The 20,631-nt window shown below is 49.5% G+C and overlaps 2 protein-coding genes across 2 annotated transcripts in view; both read left to right on the forward strand.

Annotated features, from left to right (window-relative positions):
* The window catches only part of SYT17 (synaptotagmin 17), a 28,084-nt gene extending 15,300 nt beyond the window's left edge, over positions 1–12,784 (forward strand). Inside the window, exons 7-8 of the mRNA XM_044433674.1 lie at positions 2,257–2,412; positions 12,334–12,784. Of these exons, the coding sequence (XP_044289609.1) occupies positions 2,257–2,412; positions 12,334–12,530 (353 nt within the window). The 3' untranslated portion in view covers positions 12,531–12,784. The remainder of the gene's footprint in view (positions 1–2,256; positions 2,413–12,333) is intronic.
* A 7,070-nt stretch (positions 12,785–19,854) lies between these two features.
* Positions 19,855–20,631, forward strand: part of CLEC19A (C-type lectin domain containing 19A) — an 8,344-nt gene continuing 7,567 nt past the window's right edge. Inside the window, exon 1 of the mRNA XM_044433675.1 lies at positions 19,855–19,942. Within this exon, the coding sequence (XP_044289610.1) occupies positions 19,855–19,942 (88 nt within the window). The remainder of the gene's footprint in view (positions 19,943–20,631) is intronic.

The raw sequence follows: 20,631 nt of genomic DNA on the forward strand, positions 1-20,631 counted from the left end.
TACAATAAATAATAATAAATCGATTATAATAAATACAATCAGTACTAACAGAATACCATCAAATTAACCCACTATTAAGCAAAAAGAGAATAAATCAATAATAAGAAAACGAATAAATAAAAATAACTAAAATGATTAAAATAAAACGCGACTGTTAACTTCAGGATCTAGAACTCTAATTCTTAAAATGACGGTTAAATGAAAAGGTACCCCCTTGGGGGTATCAAGGTGGTCGTCTTGCCTCGTTGTTCCCCGCGCGGGCTTCTCAGCGGGACTGGGGAGGCAGCACTGGCCCGGTTGGCCACAGAGCTGCCTGTCTCCTCTCTTCTTCGGTGGTGATGCCGCCTCCTAATTCCTCCTTTCGGCGCAGCCTTTGAGATCTGCGCTTTCCTCCCCATGGCCAGAACTTTTGTTGTTCCCAGTGGAAAGTATTCAGAGGACCTTTTGACCTCTGCCGCTGCGGAACAGAAGCGGCTCATCGGACAGTTCCAAGGAAGGCCGGAACAGGATAGCTTCCAAAGGCCCAACAGAGCTGCAACTAAATTTTCCCGAAGGTATTTCTCTGAGAGAATCGCCCAAGGGTTCCCCCCATGCAGTGCTCCCTCATCCCCAGAAATAAAGGGCCCTCTGCAAAGTCTGTCCGAATATTATTCAGTATGATTGGGATGGCTGCCATTTTTTCCCCACAATGCTCCAGAGCAGGATTACGTCTGGTACCCTGTGGAGGTGGGGAAATGGGGCCAGACTGCCAACACAGTCAGCCCCCCCAGATTCGGTGAGGAGGGGGGAAGAGAGAAGGATGTGCTACTGGTGAGTTCTACCTGTGAGAAACTGTTGGCATATTTCTCTTCTCTCAGAGTGAAATGTTTCTTTCAACATCCATGCAAGGTTTCTTTCCCCACGAAAAGGATAGAGAATTGAAGCGAGTGTCTGAATGAAGTTCAGACAACGTGATCAGGACTGACTGCGAGTGCTGGTTGGATTGTGGATTGTTGCTGAACTGTAGGTGGTCATGCTGTCTGAACCCAGCTGTGCCAGCAAACCATGGTTTATTAATCATGAAGAGAATCCATGGTTTGTTGCTGGGTTATCGATATTTTTGTATTTTTATTGTATTTCCAATGTGCAGTTATGAACCTCCCAGAGAGCTTCAGCTATTGAGAGCTGTAGAAATATAATCAATAAATACAGTCCTGTTCATGCAAACAGTAACAAATTTTGGTTTATTAGTACCACTGGGTTCAGGAGAGAACATAACCCCATTTATTTATTTATTTGCTTGCTTGCTTGCTGCATTTCTTCACCCTCCATCAGCTCAAAGGATCCCTGGGTGCTTTACGAAGTCAGAAACACTGTAATTATTACAAACCCAATATAATAAAAACACAAGAATCCCATTAATAAATAGCATAAATATAATAAAACATGGTACAAAATCACCCACCCCATTATAGCTAAGTCTCATTCAGAGGTACAGTAAAATAAAGTAAAAATGAGGATAAACTGAGAGCCAGTGTGGCGTAGTGGTTAAGAGCGTGGGACTGGGACTCAGAGGATCCGGGTTCGAGTCCCCACTCAGCCATGGAGCCAGCTGGGTGACTGGGCCAGTCACAGACTCTCAGCCCAGCCTACCTCACAGGGTTGTTGTTGTGGGGATAAGATGGTGGAGGAGAACGATGTAAGCTGCCTTGGGCCCTTTGTAGGAAAAAGGCAGGATATAAATCGAAAAATAAATAAATCAATAAACAAACTCTATCTGTTAAAATATTGGATAAATAAAAAGGTTTTCACCTGGTGCTGAAAGGAACAGAGTGGGTGCCAGGTGCACCTCTTTGGGGAGCTGATTCTGCACATGAGGTGCCACCACTGGGAAGGCCCTTCCCCTCGTAGCCGCCCTCCTTGCTTCCTTTGGACAGGGCTCCCTGAGAAGGATCTCCAATGACGATCGTAAGAGTTCAGGTAGGTGTATCGGGGAGGAGGTGTTCCTTGAGATAGCCTGGCCCCAAACCAGTTAGGGCTTTAAATTTTCATGTTTGCATTGGGCCTGGTCTCCAAGCAGTAACCAGTGTAATTGGTAGAGGACTGGCGTGGTGTGTCTGTGCTGGCCTCGTTTGTCTGCAGAGATAACAGGCTGTGTCCCAGAGGAGGCAGCCCTTGGGTATCCTTGCCCCTAAATGTGAAGGCCCTTGTGGAAGTCGTGGTATTCAATGAATGGAATTTCAGTTGCAAAGCTCGAGTTGTGCTTCCCCCTTTCAGATCCCTTTGTGAAAATTCAGCTCGTTCACGGGTTAAAACTGGCGAAAACCAAAAAGACTTCGTGCATGAAGGCCACCATCGATCCCTGCTACAACGAATCCTTCAGCTTCAAGGTTCCACAAGAAGAACTCGAAAATGCCAGTTTAGTCTTCACAGGTACGTTTACCTGTCCCTTCCCGAGGTGGCCTGTAGCCCCTGTGCACTATTGAAGTAACCTTGGTACAAACCTATGAATGTTGTGACAGAAAAAAACATGCGACAACTTTCACTAGTCCAGATTACTGGAAGGTGTGGGATTCTTGCTGGGATTGTGCCCTTCTTTGGATAATTTGTATGTCTCATAGTGTATTGTTGAACAACACCTGTGTGTGTGTGGGGGGGTGTTGGGGGGGGACTCTGATGCGATTAAAAAGCCTATAGAAAAAGTATACTTTTTAAAAGATCACGTATATAAGAATTGTATTTATTTACTTAAAACTTTTGTGCCCCGTCCACCACTGATGCCTCGGGACAGCTTACAATTAGAATCAAAATTAGAATCAAAAGAGCTGTCTCTCTTTTTGGATGATGCTTTGCCATCTGGAAGGTTTATAAGTATCATGTTAAAATATGAAGACCTTTTCAAGAAATCTTCTTCCAGATGAATTGCAGGAAGCATTTTAATAAATGCATGTAAGCAATTGGCTAAAACTGGCAGTCCTCACTTTTATGTGTGTGAATGCCACTGGGGGAAACTTGTTCCAAAAGAATGCGCAAATGTGGTCACGGTTGGCAAGTACATCTGTGGCTTTGTTGAGCGCATTGCATGGTGGCATGCTCCTGCCTGGAACCAGAAGGACTCTGTCCGATGTTGCACAGGGCCTCAGAGAAGCAAAACCACACCACTTCCCCACAACCACTGAAAGTGTGGTGGTTTCCCAGCTTGCATTCAGCTTTCTGCCACATTTCTGAAGTCTGAAATACCTCTGCGAAGACCTAGCTATTGGCAATAAGTGGCTCATGTTACAATGTACTGGGTTCCTCTTTTGGTATTGTTGTCTCCTCCTGCTTTTGGCACTGCCTCTTTGGCTTCAGCACCGCCTGCCGTGTGCTGGGGTCCCTCCCTTCGCACATTCAGAGCCACAGACCTTTCCTGCAAAACATTCTTCATTGACCCAAGTGTTTTCCAGGTGCACAAACACCCGGAATGATTCTCTGAGCACGCACTGAGCTGTTTGCTGAACGCAATCTAGTATTCATCTCCAGGAACTCGCCTAATGAGCATGCCTGGGCTCCATCCTCCTAGAGGGGCCTTCTGGAAATGAGCCGGCCTCCGCTCTGCACGCCGATCCTCTCTTTGGGCTGCCCTCCTCTGCTGGTCAGGTGTCATGGGGTCAGAAGCCATTCCTGCATCGTCTGTGTCTGAGAAACCCCCATTTCGAGCCCTCTCCCACTAACTGCCCATCTTGGTCATTCTCAGAACTGCTGGAGCACCTGGGGAGTCTGGCCTTGAGAGAAGCATCTTTGCTCCTCTCATTTCAGTGTCTGGAAATGGCTGACATCCCACAGCCCCCTCCTGTGCCTCTTCTTCCTCCTCCACCTCCTCTTCTGGAGACCACCCAGCAGCCCCCGAGAATACTCTCCAAGCAGCCTCCATTCTCCCTCCCAGCATCATCCACCTCTTGGACGTGGCTCCTTCTGAGCAGCCCCCAGCGTGGAGCAGCTCCACGCAGTTCAGGCTCCTCCCGTCTGGCGCCTTCCTGAAGCGCTGGGCCTCCAGCCTCCCTGGCCACTGGCCAGACTGGCTGGGGCTGATGGAGGCTGAAACCGCAAGCATCTGCCGGGGGCAATCTGGGGCGGGCTGCTCTAGTTGGTGGCCATGACTGGGGGAGTAGGAAACCTCTTGGTGTTTTCTCCATCTCTAGCCCCATGGAGAACAACCCCATCCATCCTTTGACTCAACTGAGAAGGGGTTCACCCCTCTATACATATTTGTGCTCAGGCTCGGGTGCAGGATCATGCCCAGAGACCCCGTTCCTGCCTTTGGAGGGCTTCACACCTTGCCAAGAGCAAACCGAGGCTGGCGACGAGGGCAAGCCAAGATCTTTTGCCCTCTGTTTCAGGATGAGCAACCTTTTCAAACACGGTTGCTCAGTGAGCACCACCTTACCCAACACAGCTAGGAAAGGGCACTCCAGGCAGGTGTGAGGTTCAAACTGAGCCTGTGTGACCATCGCAGGATTGTGTGCGTGTGTGAGTGGGTGCCTCTTCTTTCCCTTTCCCTTTGTTCCTTCCTTTGCATCATTTCATTGCTTCAGAAGCAAAGCAGGGGGAAAAGTGGGCCGAGCAAAAGGTTCAGGAACTTACATTTCTTGCACAGGGGAGGCAGATGCGGCGGTTGAGACGGGGAGCTGAAATTGACTCCGTTAGCTTGTTTCCAAACATTTCATAACCAAAGTGTTGCTCATCAGCAATCTGAACCTCACCAGGCACATACAGAAATGTTCCTGTGCGGAGAAGGCTATAATTAATTGGAACGCTGGGTGTACCATCTTGAATATTCTGCATCAGGTGCAGAAGGTCGGAATGGTTTCTGTGAGCTGTCGGACGGCCTGATTGGGCCTCTGTGCCTCCTTTCTTTTTCTCCCCTCTCTCAGCCCTCAGCATTGCAACATTACCAGCTGCCATAAGCCGCTGTCTTTATCGAGAAGCATTGCCGCGGCTGCCCACTGACTGGCTGTTCTGCGGGTTCGGTTTAGAAAGCTCCAGGGCTCTCAGGCCTTTGGAGGGGGTGGGCAGGGATCGGGCTGCGTATTCGTAAATCCGGTCCTGGTCTCAAGAGCTGCTGCGCCCCGAGACCCAGTGCATGCTGTCCTTGCCACCCAGGACTTGTATCTTTGCCTGTGTGTCTGTGCAAGGAAAGATCCAGCTGGCTTGAGCCCTGCGATCTGACGGGGACGCACTCACTGGCACAACTGGCACGTGTGGGTGCATCCAGCCCGAGTCTTTCTGCCCCACGGTGTCTTTAGCAAGGGCGGCGGCAGCAGCCAGGCAGCCTGGAAGGGATCAGGTTTCGGGTCCTGGCCTGCCAGTTGCGGCAGTCCTGACCAGTGGCCCCCAGACTGAGGCCGCGTCATAACAAAGCTTGCTCTTTCTCTGCTCTCCCAGCAACACTCCTGTGAATTGAACGGCATTTCCTGGCACCAGCAGATGGGATGGGACTTGGGCCAAGGCACAGCTGTGACCTGAAGGGTGTTCCCGGGAGTTCCTGCTTTCACAATAGCAAAGTGATGTTGCCAATCGCAACCGGAACCTATTATTTGGCGCGGGACGGGGGCTTCCAAAAAGGCTTCCTCTCCACTGGCAGGAATGATGTTTGGCTGAATCCCAAGAACAGGGGCTTGCTGTTGGATCGTAGGGGCATGTCTTGTCTGCTGACAAGACAGTCCTTTAAAAAAATATATAAACAAAATATGTCTGCGAGCTATTGCTGGTTTTTCATTAGGAAGCAATTCCTGTTTGGAAAATGCCATCGTGGTGAGATCACAGAGGACAGAACAGAATAAGAGTGGGAAGGGGCTGATGAGGCCGTGGAGCCCCCCCCCCCCCGCTCCACTTGGGCACGTGTGGTCACCTGTCCAGCTGCAGGCTCGCCCCTTTCCAGCTTAGCAAAGGTGACCTGACGCACCATCTTGATGTGTAGCTACGCAGGCCAACCACCCTACAAAGCTGTCCTCACAAATGGATCGGCATCAGGGACTTGGGGCTGTGTCACATCACCTCACGCAGAAGATGAGAATCATGGCTCCCACCCTCACTTTGCCCCAGTTCATTACTTCTGAGTCACGAGCTGCCGTATCTTATTCCGTACTGCCTTTCTCAGCATTTGTATTCAAGCAGGATTATGCAAGACAATGTTTCTGTGTGGAAGCTTCTCATTCCACCATCACGGTCCCATGTTTTCCTCGGCAGGGACCCTTGGCCTGCGCTGGCATGTTCCCTGGCATGCACAATCATTTGGGGCCTGTTTTGAGCTCCTTCTATCCCACCACCTTTGGGGCTTTTTGTCTCACCTTTTCCTTCACTTCTGCAAGCCTTGTGGTTCCACAGATCAGGAAAACTGGCACTTCGGGCATTGCATGGTGGCTACATGAGAAATGGCGTTCTAGTCTGGACATGCAGAATAAAAAGAATTTTATTTGGCTTTGGATGCAAAGAAAATTATGATTGCTGAGAGACTGTTGGAATGCATTCCTTGGGCTCCTGGGGCACACCATCCCGGGAGCCGTACTCTGAGTTTGTCTCTGCTCCATGGCATTCCTAGTCCAAGCTTCCAGGCCTCCCCTATAAAACTGCCCTGGAACTTTCCCTCACTTGGGTTTGCGGGAAGCATCAAACATAGGATGAACTCCTTGCTTGGCTGCCGTGAAGCTCAGAAGGGCACTGCACCTTGGGGCACCTCTGTGTGAGACACCATCGGAATGCAAAGCTAGCTGCAGACCTGCAATCTGATACACTAAGCCATGATATATTAAAACTCAATAATCCTTGGGCATGTTTTATTTCCCTTTGGATCTCTGTACCTCTTAAGATTGCAGTTTTTCATTCTTTTCAAGCAGTCAAGAATAGAAAATTACTTTTTAAGAACTAATCGATCTTTTTAAAGTCAAGTCATAAAATTCAAGATATTTGATTTATTTATTTATTTGATTGATTGGGGTATTTTTTTTTAACCCCATCCAATACGTTGCGGGTCTCTGGATGGCTTACAAGTCAAAGTCCAATAAATACATATAATACAAAATACAAATACAAAATGATGCCTATGGATCCATAGCAGTTCTCATCCAATTTGGTTGTGGGACCTCTGTGATCCACCGTGGAAAGACACAGACTGGCTAATCTGTTCCACACACTGATGGATCTGTGGTTGATTTTTGCAATGCTCTCAATCCACTTTCTTTCTAGGAGCAATTCAAAATGCTGCTTGGCTTATCAATAGGAACGGATTATCTGAAGGACTTCCAAGTCCTGCGAGGAATGCCTGGAAGAGCTATATTTAGCTTGGAGAAGCAAGTGTTAAAAGGAAGCTTGTGATGTTTCGTGAAATGTCGCAGTGCACATATGAAAAAATAAAGCAAGCAGGCGTTAAAAAGGCCTGGGAGAACGAAAGTTCTTTGCCCCGGTACCCAGAGGCATCAGAGCAGGTGGTAGAAGCGTTCTTCTAGGGAAGGTGTCCCACAGTGGCTGGCGGGGGGGGGGGGGCAAAAAGGCCTGTTCATGAATAGCCACTCAGATTAACAGTGCCCCCCCACCCCCGTGACCCTTCGCACACTTTGCCCGTTTCTTACAGAAGCCGGGAACGGTTGTCAGGATGTTTGAGAAATTTGCAATGGATGCGAGTGAGTCTGGGTTGCTGCGAATGCCACTTGCAGGAGCCAATTGGCCTGGGCTCACTGGCCTTGTAGAGCTTTTAAAACTGTTTTGGGGGGATGCATGCCGATTCACACAATTAGTTCCTTACAACGGGAGTGTCACTGCTCTTTCACTAATGTGCACTTGTGAAAAAGTGCAAGGAATGTTCTAGTGAGGTTCGGGCTGATGTGAACTAGTGCAAGAAGGAATGACATTCTGGTGTTGTTTTTTAAGTACCATGAATAGATTGAACAACATCTTTACATGCCTAATTAGTTGATGCCTTTATTTGGTGGCTAATTGAGGGAGGCAAAGCCCTGTGGATTGAATGGTGAAACATGGCAACTCTTCAAGGTGCTGGTTATCACTCCCAAAGCTCCAAAAGTCTTGGGGCCCAAATATCTGAAGGTGTACTCTCCCCACACGATCTTGCCAATGCATTGAGATCTTTTGTTTTCTTCCCAGCAGCAAGCTCAGATTCTGACACAGTATGTTGTTAGCACAAGGCAAACCCCGTGGACAATGGCACATTGTTCTTGTCATCACCTTTTCCAGGTAGCGCTGAAGTTGCTTGTCTTAAGCCAGGTGCCAAGCAATTCATGCCAGCCAAAGACGGTTAATTATTGAACGGCTTTTAAAATATGTAAAATGGAAAACAGTCTCTGTGAAAGGAAAATCTTTGAGAGCATCTGTTTGGATGTTCCTGTGCAGAAAGGACATTTGTGCAGTGTTCAGATGAAAGGGCAGAGCTGGGCTGAACTTGTTTTTGGCTTCTTGAAGAGAAAGATTAGTGCTTTGGTGGTACTTGAAAGACGCATGTTCAGCATCCGATGAGCTTCATGTATGCCAGCAATGGGGAGCCCTTTCTTTCCGGTCCGGGGCTAGATTCCCTTGGGCATGATGTGCCAGAGGACAGGGGCTGGAAATGGACAGGGCCAGGGCCAAACGGGGAGTGAGCATGCCTGAGTCTCTTACCGGTTTTGTCATTTTTTCCGCTGCATCCTTTTTCTTTCTCGCACTGGGCTGCTGGGAGGGATGGACGAGTTGTACCTGCAAGAAGTCTGAGGTGTTCACTTGCAGAGAGCTTTAGAAATGTGGCCGTGCCCTGCAGGTGTTCGCAGCTGGCATATGGTCCCATGTGGGTCTCTCGAAGTTCTGGTCTACAGCTCCCATCAGCCCTAGTAAGCACAGGCAACAGTGAGAAATTGTGGGGACTGTAACCTAGTGGTTGGAGTGTCAGATGGGACTCAGAAGATTTGGGTTCTAGTCCCCGCTTTGCTATGAAGGCCACTGGGTGACTCTGGACCGGTCGCTACCTTTCAGCCTAACCTACTTCACAGGTTAGTTATGTGGAAAAAAATGGAGAGGGTGAAGGTTGCATAAAGCCACTTGGGGTTCCATGCAGGAAAAAAAGGCTGGATAGAGTTGTTTTTAATGGTGGTCTGCAAATTCTGCACAGCCGCCCTGCACGTCCAAAACGTTCTCCATTGTGCCTCTTTGGCTGAGGCCATGAGGCTTTCTGAATCTTGACTTCTGTCCCATTGCAAATGTAGAATCAGGAGGTCATGTATGGGGGGACCTGAGCTTGGGGAAGGCCAAGAGCATCAGCAGGCAAGCTCTGCAGTGCACCACTGACTGCAGCCTTCCCTCCCCCTTGTGGACTGGTTTCCTCCCCATTCTCAGGTTTCTGGGCTCCAGGTGGGTCACGGCATCTCCTACAAGCCACTGCAGTGTAGTGCTGGAGGGAGTCACTCTGGATTCAGAGAGCTTGGGAGAACCTGGAAATGGAGCAGAGTTGTCCACCTGTGATGGGAGAGGAGAGGAGAGGAGAGGCAAGGACCTGGACGCTGGAGACCAGGCGGTGGGACGTGCCCACAACAGTTGTCTCATGGGACGCTGCGAACGAGAGCCCCTGCCGTTCCACCCGCTTTCTCTCCCCACCCCTCAACCGTCACTCGGCAGCTGGTGGTCACTGAGCACGCTGAGTCCTCGCAGAGCTGGTCTGGGAGGCGTCCGCCTTCCGCTTGAGGAGCATTCCTTCCTGAAGGTTTTCGTTCCTCTGCTTGCCAGTGGTGCCATTCCCCCAAGCTTGCTGCTCCATCCTTCTTGTGTGGGGTCGGTGTCATTTGGGCCAATTAAATATCAGCGCTCACAGCTAGAACGCCATAAATGGCAGCAGTGCTGACTCTTTGCTGCGAAGTGAGCCATCCAGGGTAACTCCCATGGCTTGGATGAAATGAGTCAAGGATAAGCACTGGCAAAGCTGTGGACCAGAAATGATCAAGAGGAAAAGAGCAGAGCCCCCTGCTGCTGTTGCTGTTATTGTTCGTGTCCCAAAGGAACTGGTCCGAGGCCCTTCCCGTTATCTCCTCCACCATGTTTTGCTATTCTCAAGCTCATCATTTCCATCCCTGGGGAGACTTTTCTGTACATAACAGAATAACATTTTCAGCAGTCTGGCTACTTGAGTCTTTGTGTATGTTTGCGAATAATACCTGGTGGTTATATTATTTTTGAAGGCTCTGAAAAAAAACGAACGCACTAAACAATGATGATGAAAAATGAGTGTTTTGTATTTGTGGCAGCGGATAGCCTGTTACGCAGCAGATGCTTTTCTGTAGATCAAGAGTGCTGATAAGTACCATTCAAATGACTCATCTTTTGGCAGCGACTGGGGGAAAGGAAGGAATATAGGAATAGCATTTGCTCTTTAGGAAGAAAAAGGATGCTCTCTCTCTCTCACACACACACACACACAACTTGTTGTGCTATTGCTTCAGATTTCGCCCAGCTGGACTGCAAGCCTTGCATCATTCTGGGCAAGATTTACCGGTCTCTTTCCAGTGCAGCCCTGCGATTGCCTGTGGCCCCACTAAGTGAATCCAGCACGGGCTAACAGGGGAGGCTGCCCTGTGTGGACCCAGAATGCTGGCCAAGGAACTCCGGGGTGGACATGGGGTGGCCTCCCTGTTTAGGCTGAACCAGTGGCCTTGGATCAGGAAGGGACAAGAGGCTGCACTGGACTAGAAGCCTGCCCGGCCGTGATGAGACGGTCCCTTCCCCCTTCCATTGCATTATCGATCCTTTGATGGAAGCTCGCAGGACAGTAGGAACCCTCCACAGCCTTTGGCCCAAGCTGAGGGAGAAGCAGTGCCCATGGGAAGAGCCGAGCCCCACCTGGGCACCTACCCTCCCTCCCTCCCTCCCTTTCAGCCAGGCTTCTGGCTCCACCCTCCGGGCTGCTCTTGCTGCTTGAAGGCCGAAAAAGCGAACCCCCCCCACCACCTGGCAGCTAGTTTCCCCTTACTGGGTCCCACCTCTGCTCCCTTCCCCTCCTGGAGGCTCCCACCCCTTCCCAACCAGGCTGCTTCCGGTGCTCTGCCTCAGGCACTTCACTAGGTAATCTTGCAACTTGGAAGTCCTTCGAAGGCCTCCCCACACCCCGCACCCTGCTCCCAGCTCCTCTGTCTGAGCGTCATCTGCAAGGAAGAGGAGAGCTTCCCCCTGCATCATTTAGCGCCCTTTGCTTTCACGATCGATCGATCGATCGACCGACCGTGGGGGCTCGCAAAAGATAAAGCGCTGTGCAAACGCCCGCATCCTTTAAGGCCAAGGGAAACATCCTGTTTCAGAGAAGGTTTCAGAGGCTGCTTTCCAGTGGTGAGTGCGGACAAAATACTACCATCCATCCCAAATATTGTAGCTTCAGGCTCTTCCGCCCAGCGACCAAGTCCCGAGAAAGGCATTTTGAAATGTTGCCATGCAGCAGGGGAAGTGCAGAGAAGACGGGAAGCCACCGAAGAGCTGGTGGTTGTTGGGAAGAGGAAGGAACCCCTGGAAACCCCTGGGGGGCACGATTTGGCCCTGGGAGGAGGTTTTGCACCCTTGCCTTAAGGAGACATGCCATTAGACCAGAGGTGGTAGGATTTGTGGGGCTCCAACTCCCATAAGTCCCGACTTGAAGATGATATTCTCTTAAGCCTGTTGAAAGCCCACCCTGGAATTGATTTTTCTTGTTTCACTGCAGCCGTCTGTGATACTGGATTAGGATGACTGTAAAATAGGTTTTAGTATTGATTGGTTCATTTAAAGCTTTTATATACCGTCTTTCATTAAAAGTCCCAGGATGGTAGTACAGCATCGGACAACAAAATTCAAATAAAACCCCATCTTGAAGTACTTCAGCACTGAAAATATCTGGAAAATAAATGGGGTGTGGCCTGGTCCCGAAATGAAAAGAGTGCCAGGCACACCTCTCTAGGGAGCTGGTTCCATAGCCGGGGCACCACCACAGAGAAGGCCCTTCTCTGGGTAGCCACGCTTCTGCCCTCCTTCGAAGAGGGCTCCCGAAGAAGGACCTCCAACCCAGATCTTAGCCAGGTGGGCAGGTATATCTGGAAGGAGATGCTCCTTGAAATTTCAGAGTCCTAGGCCATTTAGGTCTTTATAAGTCATTAATATGAATGCCTTGCTGTCAGCTGCCTATTTCCTGGTTCCTCTGGCATGATTTCCTTGGCTCTGCCCGTTCATTTCATTTGAACCAGCACGTCTGTTTTCTTTGAAACCTCAGGATGTCTGGTTCTCCTCCTGGACGGACGATCCGGTCAGGCCCGGTTTTGCGTGGTGCGATCCACGCCCAACCGTTCTTTTTAACGCTCCTCCTCTCCTTCCTCTCGTCCCCAGTCTACGGCCACAACGTCAAGAGCAGCAACGATTTCATCGGGAGGATCGTCATCGGCCAATACTCCACGGGCTCCCCGGAATCGAAGCACTGGCGGCGGATGCTCAACTCCCACCGCACTTCCGTGGAACAGTGGCACAGCCTCCGCTCCCGGGCCGAATGCGACCGTGTCTCGCCAGCGTCCCTGGAGGTGACGTGAAGGCGCTGCTGGCGCCACTCCACACCTTCCCCGCAGAGAGACACACGAGACCCGTCACCCCACACACTCGGCACATAATCACCCCTGGAACTGACCGTGACGGTTCCGGCCGCCAGGAAGGAAACGGTTGCATTCGCCCTCCGTACCTCAGCCATCTCTCATCCCGGCATCCCGCGGCTTGCTTGCTTTCTGTCCTCCTTTCTCGGGCCACCGTCCTCCCCGGCCCACGGGGCATCCCATCACATCACCCATGCCAACAGCCCTTCCTTTGCCATCGTAAGATGGTGGAGATGGTTCTAGAGGTGGTCCGTCGCCACATTTTCAGAACACCTTTGTTGCCTGGTGCATTGTATCTTATCGCAGGTCACAGCTGGGTTGGCAGTGAAAGCACCGGGTGCCCCGGGAGCCTTTCTGTCCTCTCTGCTCCCCCTCGACTGTACCTGCCTGTGAGCTGTTGTGTCCGAAGATGTCAAGTCCGCCGTGCGTTCTCTGTGTGGTGAATGTGTGGTAATGTAGGCTAGAACCTAGGTTGCTGTTTTACCAGTAGGGCATACGATGCAACTCACCCTGTCTGAATCCCGTCTCTTGCGCTTCATATGATCTTAATGAATATAATGTGTGCTTCTCTGTCCGGGATTGTGCGCGTGGGTGGAGCACGGTCCTCTCTTTCCCATGCTGCTCTCATGTTAACACCCTTCATTAGATGCCACACCGTGGAGAAGCTGGGATGCTGCTCTTAAAAGCGACAACCCACAAGTGACTGATGCCGCTGGAGGACATCCTTTCTGGGGGAGGAGGCTGTGGATGGCAGCCCAGCTCCGGAGCGCCATATGCGGCTGGTTGGTCTGGCATGTGTGAACGGTGTCCTTCGTTTCCATGGGGAAGCTCCATGGAGGCAGGAATGCCACTGGAGTTCACATCTGTATAGCGCATCCCTGGGATGGGACACATGTCATACAGACCATGACCACCCCGGAAAGCAAAGGTCGATGGAGATGTTTTTTGCCGGGGTGGGGGGGACTGTTGTGTCCAATACCTGGTTTAGGAACTTTGGGAGGGGCAGTTATTCTGGAGCTGTTGGGTGTGAATGTCAACATGAATGGACTCCTTCATTAGTTATGTCATTGTGCATCTCTTCTTGTGCATACATAGCAAACAGCTGGCCTTTGACCCTTGATGTACTGAAAAGCTGTTGAATTTGGCATGACCCTGTATGGATGGGAGCTCATCCATCTGTTCGGCTGGAAGCCCTAATCCAGCCACCTTGGAATTTCTGGAGGAGCACAGCCCTTTCCCCTGACTCCGCACCCCTTTCCCTGGCCTTCAGCTGTTGGATGGCTTGCTGGTTTTTATGGTATTATTTTATTTATTAAAAGCTTTTGTATGCCGTCCTATTATACTAAAATCTCAGGACGGCTTACAATATTAAGGATATTTTTGTGTGTATGATTTCCCTCCCAGTTCTAAAAGGCAGAGATGTTACTCCTAAAGTTTTCTTTCTGGCAGTTGGAGATAGGGATGTATGAATTGTGTTAAATCCATTCCATTTGGGCTCCATGTATGGCGAGGCACGTTTGGTTTTATCTGCTCATTGACAGAATTGTATTTTTAAGGGATGTGTGCTAATTGCTTTTCACTTGCACAAGTGGATGAGTGTAAGTGTGAATTTGTGTAAATTCCCTCCCTGCCCCGCCCCCCCTCGGGTTAAAACATGGTCCATGATTCAGAAAAAGTCAGTTTGCTGCAGAATCTACAGGATGTGTTCCTAGAAATCCAAGTTCATTTGAATTTATTATGCATTTCACTAACAACCCTAAGTTTAAACTGCCCTCTGCTGGAACGTTGAGTATCTGGGCCTGCCTCTCTTGCCTTTCACTCTGCTTACCGCTGGAGCTTGGCTCGCTCGCGAGAGCTTTTGGCTCGCTCGCAAGAGCTTTTCTGAAATGGAATTCGGCCCTTGGGCTGGAAGGTTTGACACCCCTGATTAATGGGACCTACTGATGTAGCAACTACTGGCATTGATTAGCATTATCCTCAGATTGTTCTGGATAAGACATAACCGGTTCTTTGCTACCTTTAAATCCATTAGAAATACACTCTTTAAAATATTAGTGGGCTTGAAGGTTTGGAAATGTTAACGCATCTCCTTAACAGTGGCTTGATGGCAATAAGTTTTCAGTGGGGAAACATGTAGGATACTACCCAAATCTGAATGGTTAGATTGGAATTACGATTATTGTTGTTATATTAGTTACATCCATCCTTATTTTCTTTTGTGAGGAAGCCATGATGAATCGCATTGTTCTCAAATCCATTTGGTTCTCAAAACATCCCTGTGAGGTAGGCTAGAGTGACTGTCCAGGGCCACCCATTGAACTTCATGCCTGGGTCGGGACTGGGACCTGGATCTCCTGGGTCCCCAGTGCAGGTCTAACCACCAGGCCACACTGAGAGGAGGCGTCTAAGACAAGACAAACCACTGTTCGGGGTAAGGGCAGCAGTGCAGCTGGGTAAATGCTAGTGTTCCACCAGCAGGTCTTCAAGGGCACCCCCTCTGGAGCTCACGGCGAATGGCAGGGAACGTTAAGGCGAGAAGGTAGAGCATCAACCTCCTTCATAATGCAGGCGAACCTTGCTGCATCTTGGGGACCCTCTTCCTGCTTCTCCTCAGTGGGGCCCCAGCTTTCTGTCCCAAAGACCTTTCCTGTTGGTGCTACTGATTCGGAAAAGAAGGCAACCGGAGAATCTCTCTCTCCCCACCCCTTTCTCCCCACATCTCCTTCCTTTCAGAAATGGAGCATTTTTGTTAGGTTTTCAACTGAGAACACTCTTCAGCTGCATGGTCTTTTAAGAACGTTATAAAAAACAACTTGGAATAAGATTTTTAAAACCGATTCACTCAGTTTTCATAAGCCGCTGTGTGTGTGTGTGTGAAAATTCAGTTGGTGTGGTCGTTCAGTTTGGTCGGTGTGATGCAACTTCCCTTGAGAAAGGAGGTGGAGCCGAGGCATGGCAGAGATCCATTCAGGGTGTTTGCTGAAGCTGCCGCCCGCTGTGCGAGGCCGGCGTGCCCCAGTCCACCCTGAAGGACAGTGTAGGTTGCCTTGCCCGGGTTGAAAGGTTTGTGTGAATGGGTCCTTGGGAACAACAGAAGCTTTTGGATTCTTCTCCTAGCTGATGAAGAAGCATTTGTGTCTCCGGTGTATTTTAGAACCATAGTATTTTTCCAAAGCAGCAAATCAACCCAGCAGGCATCCAAATTGGTCCGTTCTGCTGGATGCTTCTGTAGATTCTCCTGCCTGCCAACATATTGTCTTAAAGACGTATATTTATGGAAAAATAAAGATCTGTTTATTTGTGTCAAATGAAAACGAGGTGGTGGTCTTTTTCTGCAAAAGAATTCTGATGTTCCATTTCTGGAGGGACAGAAAAACATGCTGCATTATGCTAACTTCTGGTTCAGGGGTGCCAGGGGGCCATGCCTTCTGGGGGAGACTCCCTTCCATTTCTCCTTCCCCATGTCCCTCCCTCTGGCATCAGTTGGGCAGGATCCGTTTGTCTTGGGCAAAAGCTCTGGGGCAGGCCTTGCGGAGTCTGTGGATTCCTCCTGGCTTACTTGTCTCCTCTGCGCCATCTGGTGAAATTATGGTTCAGGACACTGTTTACTGCATTGTCTTTCTTACTTTATCATTTTTTCTGTTTTTCTTTAAAGCATGGCTGCCTGTACAATTAGCCCTTTGGTACTGTCCATGGGTTTTTCCAATGTATGGCTGTGAAAGTTGGAGCATAAGGAAGGCTGAGCGCCAAAGGATTGAGGCCTTTGAATTGTGGTGCTGGAGGAGGTGCCTGAGAGTCCCTTGGACCGCAAGGCGATCAAACCGGTCACTCCTAGAGGAGATCAACCCTGACTGCTCTTTAGAAGGCCAGATGCTGAAGATGGAACTCAAATACTTTGGACTCCTAATGAGAAGGAAGGGCTCCCTGGAGAAGATGCTGGGCTGGGAACAATTGACAGCAGAAGGAGAAGGGGATGGCAGAGGATGAGGTGGCTGGATGGAGTCACTGGGGCAGTGGGTGTGGGCTTGGGTGGACTCTGCGAGATGGTGGAGGACAGGAGGGCCTGGAGGAATGTTGTCCATGGGGTCGCGATGGGTCAGACACAACTTCGCGACGGAACAACATCCTGTACTTTACCGAGGTCTCAAGGCAGTGGTACAACAGTAAAAGGCAGCATCAGATAAGAAACCAGATAAAAACCAATATTAAAACTAAACCAGCTCTTAAAATGCCGGCAAAATAAAAAGGTTTTGCCTGGCACCAAAATGAATAAAGTATCAGTGCCAGGCCCAACTCTCTGAAGAGCGTGTTCCAAAGATGGGGCACCACCACAGAGAAGGCCTTTTTCTGGATAGCCACGCTTCTGATCTCCCTCAAAGAAGGACCTGTGACCCAATTCGTACACTCTTTTTTCCTGTAAGGACCCCAAGGTGGCTCACATAATTCCTTCCTCTCCAACTTATCCCCAGTAACAACTCTGTGAGGTTGGCTAGGCTGAGAGTCAAGCACTGGCTCAGGTACCCAGTGAACTTCATGGCTGAGCTGGAACCAGACCTGGATTTCCCCAGTCCCGGTCCAGAACTCTGGCCATGATGCCACACTAGCTATACCTGAAGGTGGATGTCCTTGCATTTTGTTTGGCTTTGCTCTTTGTGCCTCCAGCAGCAGTGGGGCCTCTCTTCTCTCTTGCTGCTTTGACCCAGCCTTGTAATCCCTTCTAATAGCCATTGACCTCCTGAACTTGTCAGGCACCCGCATTTTAGCCTAAAGCATGTAAAGGCGCCAGGCTGCTGGTATATCAGGAGGTCCATATTCTTGCTCTAAAAGCCCAATTTATTTATTTAAATTTTTTGTATCCCACTCTTTACAGTGCCTCAACTAACTAGATCTTGGGATTCCATAAGGATTCCATTTTTCAGTGCTGCAAGAATGGGACAATTCTCCTGAAAAGCATCTCCATGCGCACCAGGGGGATCCTTTCTTCCTTTTTAAGGGTCATCCCATTACACAAACATATTATCCTCCCTCATTCTGGTCAGAAGTCTGAGAATGACTGGCCTGGGGGAGCTGTAAATTCCTCCCCATCCTTGGCATAGACTCATCCTGGGATCCGTCAGTTATGGAAACAAAACATGCATAACTTCCAGCCAAAACAATGAATCCAAAGCTTTTGTTGGAAGCACATCTGCGGCCTAGTTCGCACTGAGAGGGTCAACATAAAAAGTTTTAAAACATTCTTGCACCTAAAAAGCTAGCAGCTCTGGCACAACATTTTTAATCCAGCCTGCTTCTTAGCATGCTAGCTTTCTAGCTGCAGGGAACCTTCCCCCCTCCCTCACTATGGAGGACCATGTATTCTTATAATGTTTTTATACCACCCAATAGCTGAAGCTCTCAAAACAGTTTACTGCAGCACATAAAATACAATAAAGCAGCATATAAAATACAGGTAACAATGAAAAATCATAAACTTTCCAATATAAAATTTAAAAGCCACATTTAAAACTATATTTTATAAGCGACAGTAGCTGATGCGAATTACATCACAAGCCCTAAGTGGGAGACATGAAGCTTCAGTATAACGTTAGAACTGATTGGATGCCTCGTCACAGAGGACAGTCCTAACGGGGCATGGGGGAGAGACTGAATGAGTGCCAGCTGGAACTGGTGGGGACCTTCTTCCATAAGCAGGGCTACCCCTCTGACCACCCTTCTCCCCATTGCCACTGACCGGGCCTCCCTCGGAGGTGGCCATGGGGTGCCAGCACCAGCGCTCGGTCACAGTTCCCCGGTAGCGCCAAGATCAGGGCCCGGTTCCCCCCGGAAACACCTGGAGATCAAGGAACGCCCCCGCAGGCACTTGCAAGGCGCTCCTGCGTAGCAACCATACCCATTTGGCACAATTCCTCCCTTCCCTCACTTGCGTTTAATTGTGAAGTTCAAAAATCGGATAAGCAAACGAGCCTGAAATTAACCATCGCTAGTATTTTTTAAAAATCCATGTAGCAGCATCAGTCCAGATGCATCAATTATGCATCAATTTCAGCAAACCAAATGTCTGGATACAAGTCCTTTCCAGAGTGCCGGGATACGTCTCGTTAATGCTTCCACGTGCTTGTTCGCTTCTTAATATTGTCACCATCGAAGCGGCAGAAGTGCAAGAGGAGCTGGGTGAATAAGCCGCACACCCCAGTGTGAATAGGGCAATTTATTTATTTATTTATTTATTTATTTATTTATTAAAACATTTCTAGGCCACCCCTTGCTGAAGCCTCGGGGCGGCTCACAACATCTAATAAAATACACAATAAATTAAAATAAATAATTTAAAAATAAAATAAATAAAAATAAATTCCAGTTCTGAACATCACTTTCGGGCTTATTTCCTTCTCCCCGTGTGAGCACTTGCTGAGAAGTGACACCCAAGCAGAAAGATCCAGCTCCACAGAGGAAATATTTCCGGCACCCGTGCATTCGAACACTCTTAAAGAAAGGTGCTTGGAAAGATCCGGGGCTTCCGGGGCGCACCTGTGGGCCAGCACTGAGGGCCCCGGGTTATTCCGAAGGAAGGGAATTCCAGTCACTGCCCCGCCGTCTCCTGGTCCCACGGACTTCCTGGGCTTGGATGCAGAATCTGGGGATAACCCACGGCATAGGGAGCACTGAACTGGCTGAAATCAAGGCAGTTGCGCCAATGTGCACGTCCTGTGTGAGCATGGAAGGACATGGCACGGAGGGGCGGCGCGTCCTCGGTTCTTGCTTGCGCGTCGGTGGATGCCTCGCAGGTGTCGTGCAAACAGTCCTTGCGGAACCGTAAGTGGTGCCTCAGCCCTCCACTCTGAGCTGAGTGCAAAGGGTGATGACAACGCAACCGAGACAGGAGGAGAAAACAGCCAAGAAGTAGGTGAGCTGCATGCCCCAAAGCGCAGAAATGCCCCTCTGCAGAACGCGCAGGCAACCTCCATTGCTATAGACTAGCACGGACAGTTCTTCCTCTTCGCTTCACCTTATCTGGGACTCTCTGGTGGGTGTGGGGGGAGGGAGGGGGATGGAGCTGGTGGGGTCACGCTGCAAGGCGTTTGGCCAGCGTATCTTGTCGAAAGTTTGTTCTTCCAGGAGGGGGGTTGTCCACCCAGGCTGCTTGCAGCTGCTCCACTCGCCTCAGTGGGCACTGCAAAGGGAGGGAGGGAGGGAGGGAGGGAGGGAAGGCACCGCTCGGCCAGCTCTCCGCAGCCTTGGAGGGGAGACTCCCTCCCCATCCGCAGTGATGCTCGGATGGAATTTCTGTGCTCTTCTGTCTGGGACGTTCCTCATCAGCCAAGCTTTCCCGCACACCAACATCAAAATCAGTCAAGGTAAGTTCATGCTTTTCCTGAAACGGCTCTGAATTAGCTGAGGCAGTTTGAGATTCGGGGTTTTGAAACTGAGTGCTGATTGAATATCCTAAATTTTACTTCCTGCTCTTTAACTTTACTTTTAGTTTTGTCGATCCAAACAGTCCAAGATTCACAGGTGGCTGAGTAGGAAGCAGCAGACCGCTGCAAAGGCGACTTGTGAAGGGGCTGACTCATTTGAAAACTTGCTCCCGCTTTTTCCGCATCCGGCTTTTGCATCACTTCAGGAGTTGTCTTGGCTGTTTGCTGAGCCTGACCTGAAAAGTAAATGCCTGGCTTGTTGTCTGCTGAACAAATGCCGTTTACTGTCTCCTTTCCAGAAAACTATCTGTGTAAATTGCATGGATCTGTTGTGTCATTGAGTGTGGTCAAGGGGTCTTGTGTTCCTGAAATGCCAAGAAACACGATGGCAGATGATTTGAGGGCACGGTTTGCCCTGTCGCTCTTAACTTCCTGAAAGTCAGTGTATACAATCGAGCAAAAGAAAGGTGCATCTGAGCGCCATGAAATGGAATTTAGTCCAATCTGATTTGCTTGCATTGCTAAGAACTGAAAAGAAGTGACCCACCGGATTTTAAAAAAGCATATGAATTTACAAATGCTCAGAAATTCTCTCTCTCTCTCTCTCTCTCTCTCTCTCTCTCTCTCTC

This window comes from Varanus komodoensis, unplaced genomic scaffold, assembly GCF_004798865.1.
Source record: "Varanus komodoensis strain SLA01 unplaced genomic scaffold, ASM479886v1 scaffold26, whole genome shotgun sequence".
NCBI lineage: Eukaryota > Metazoa > Chordata > Lepidosauria > Squamata > Varanidae > Varanus > Varanus komodoensis.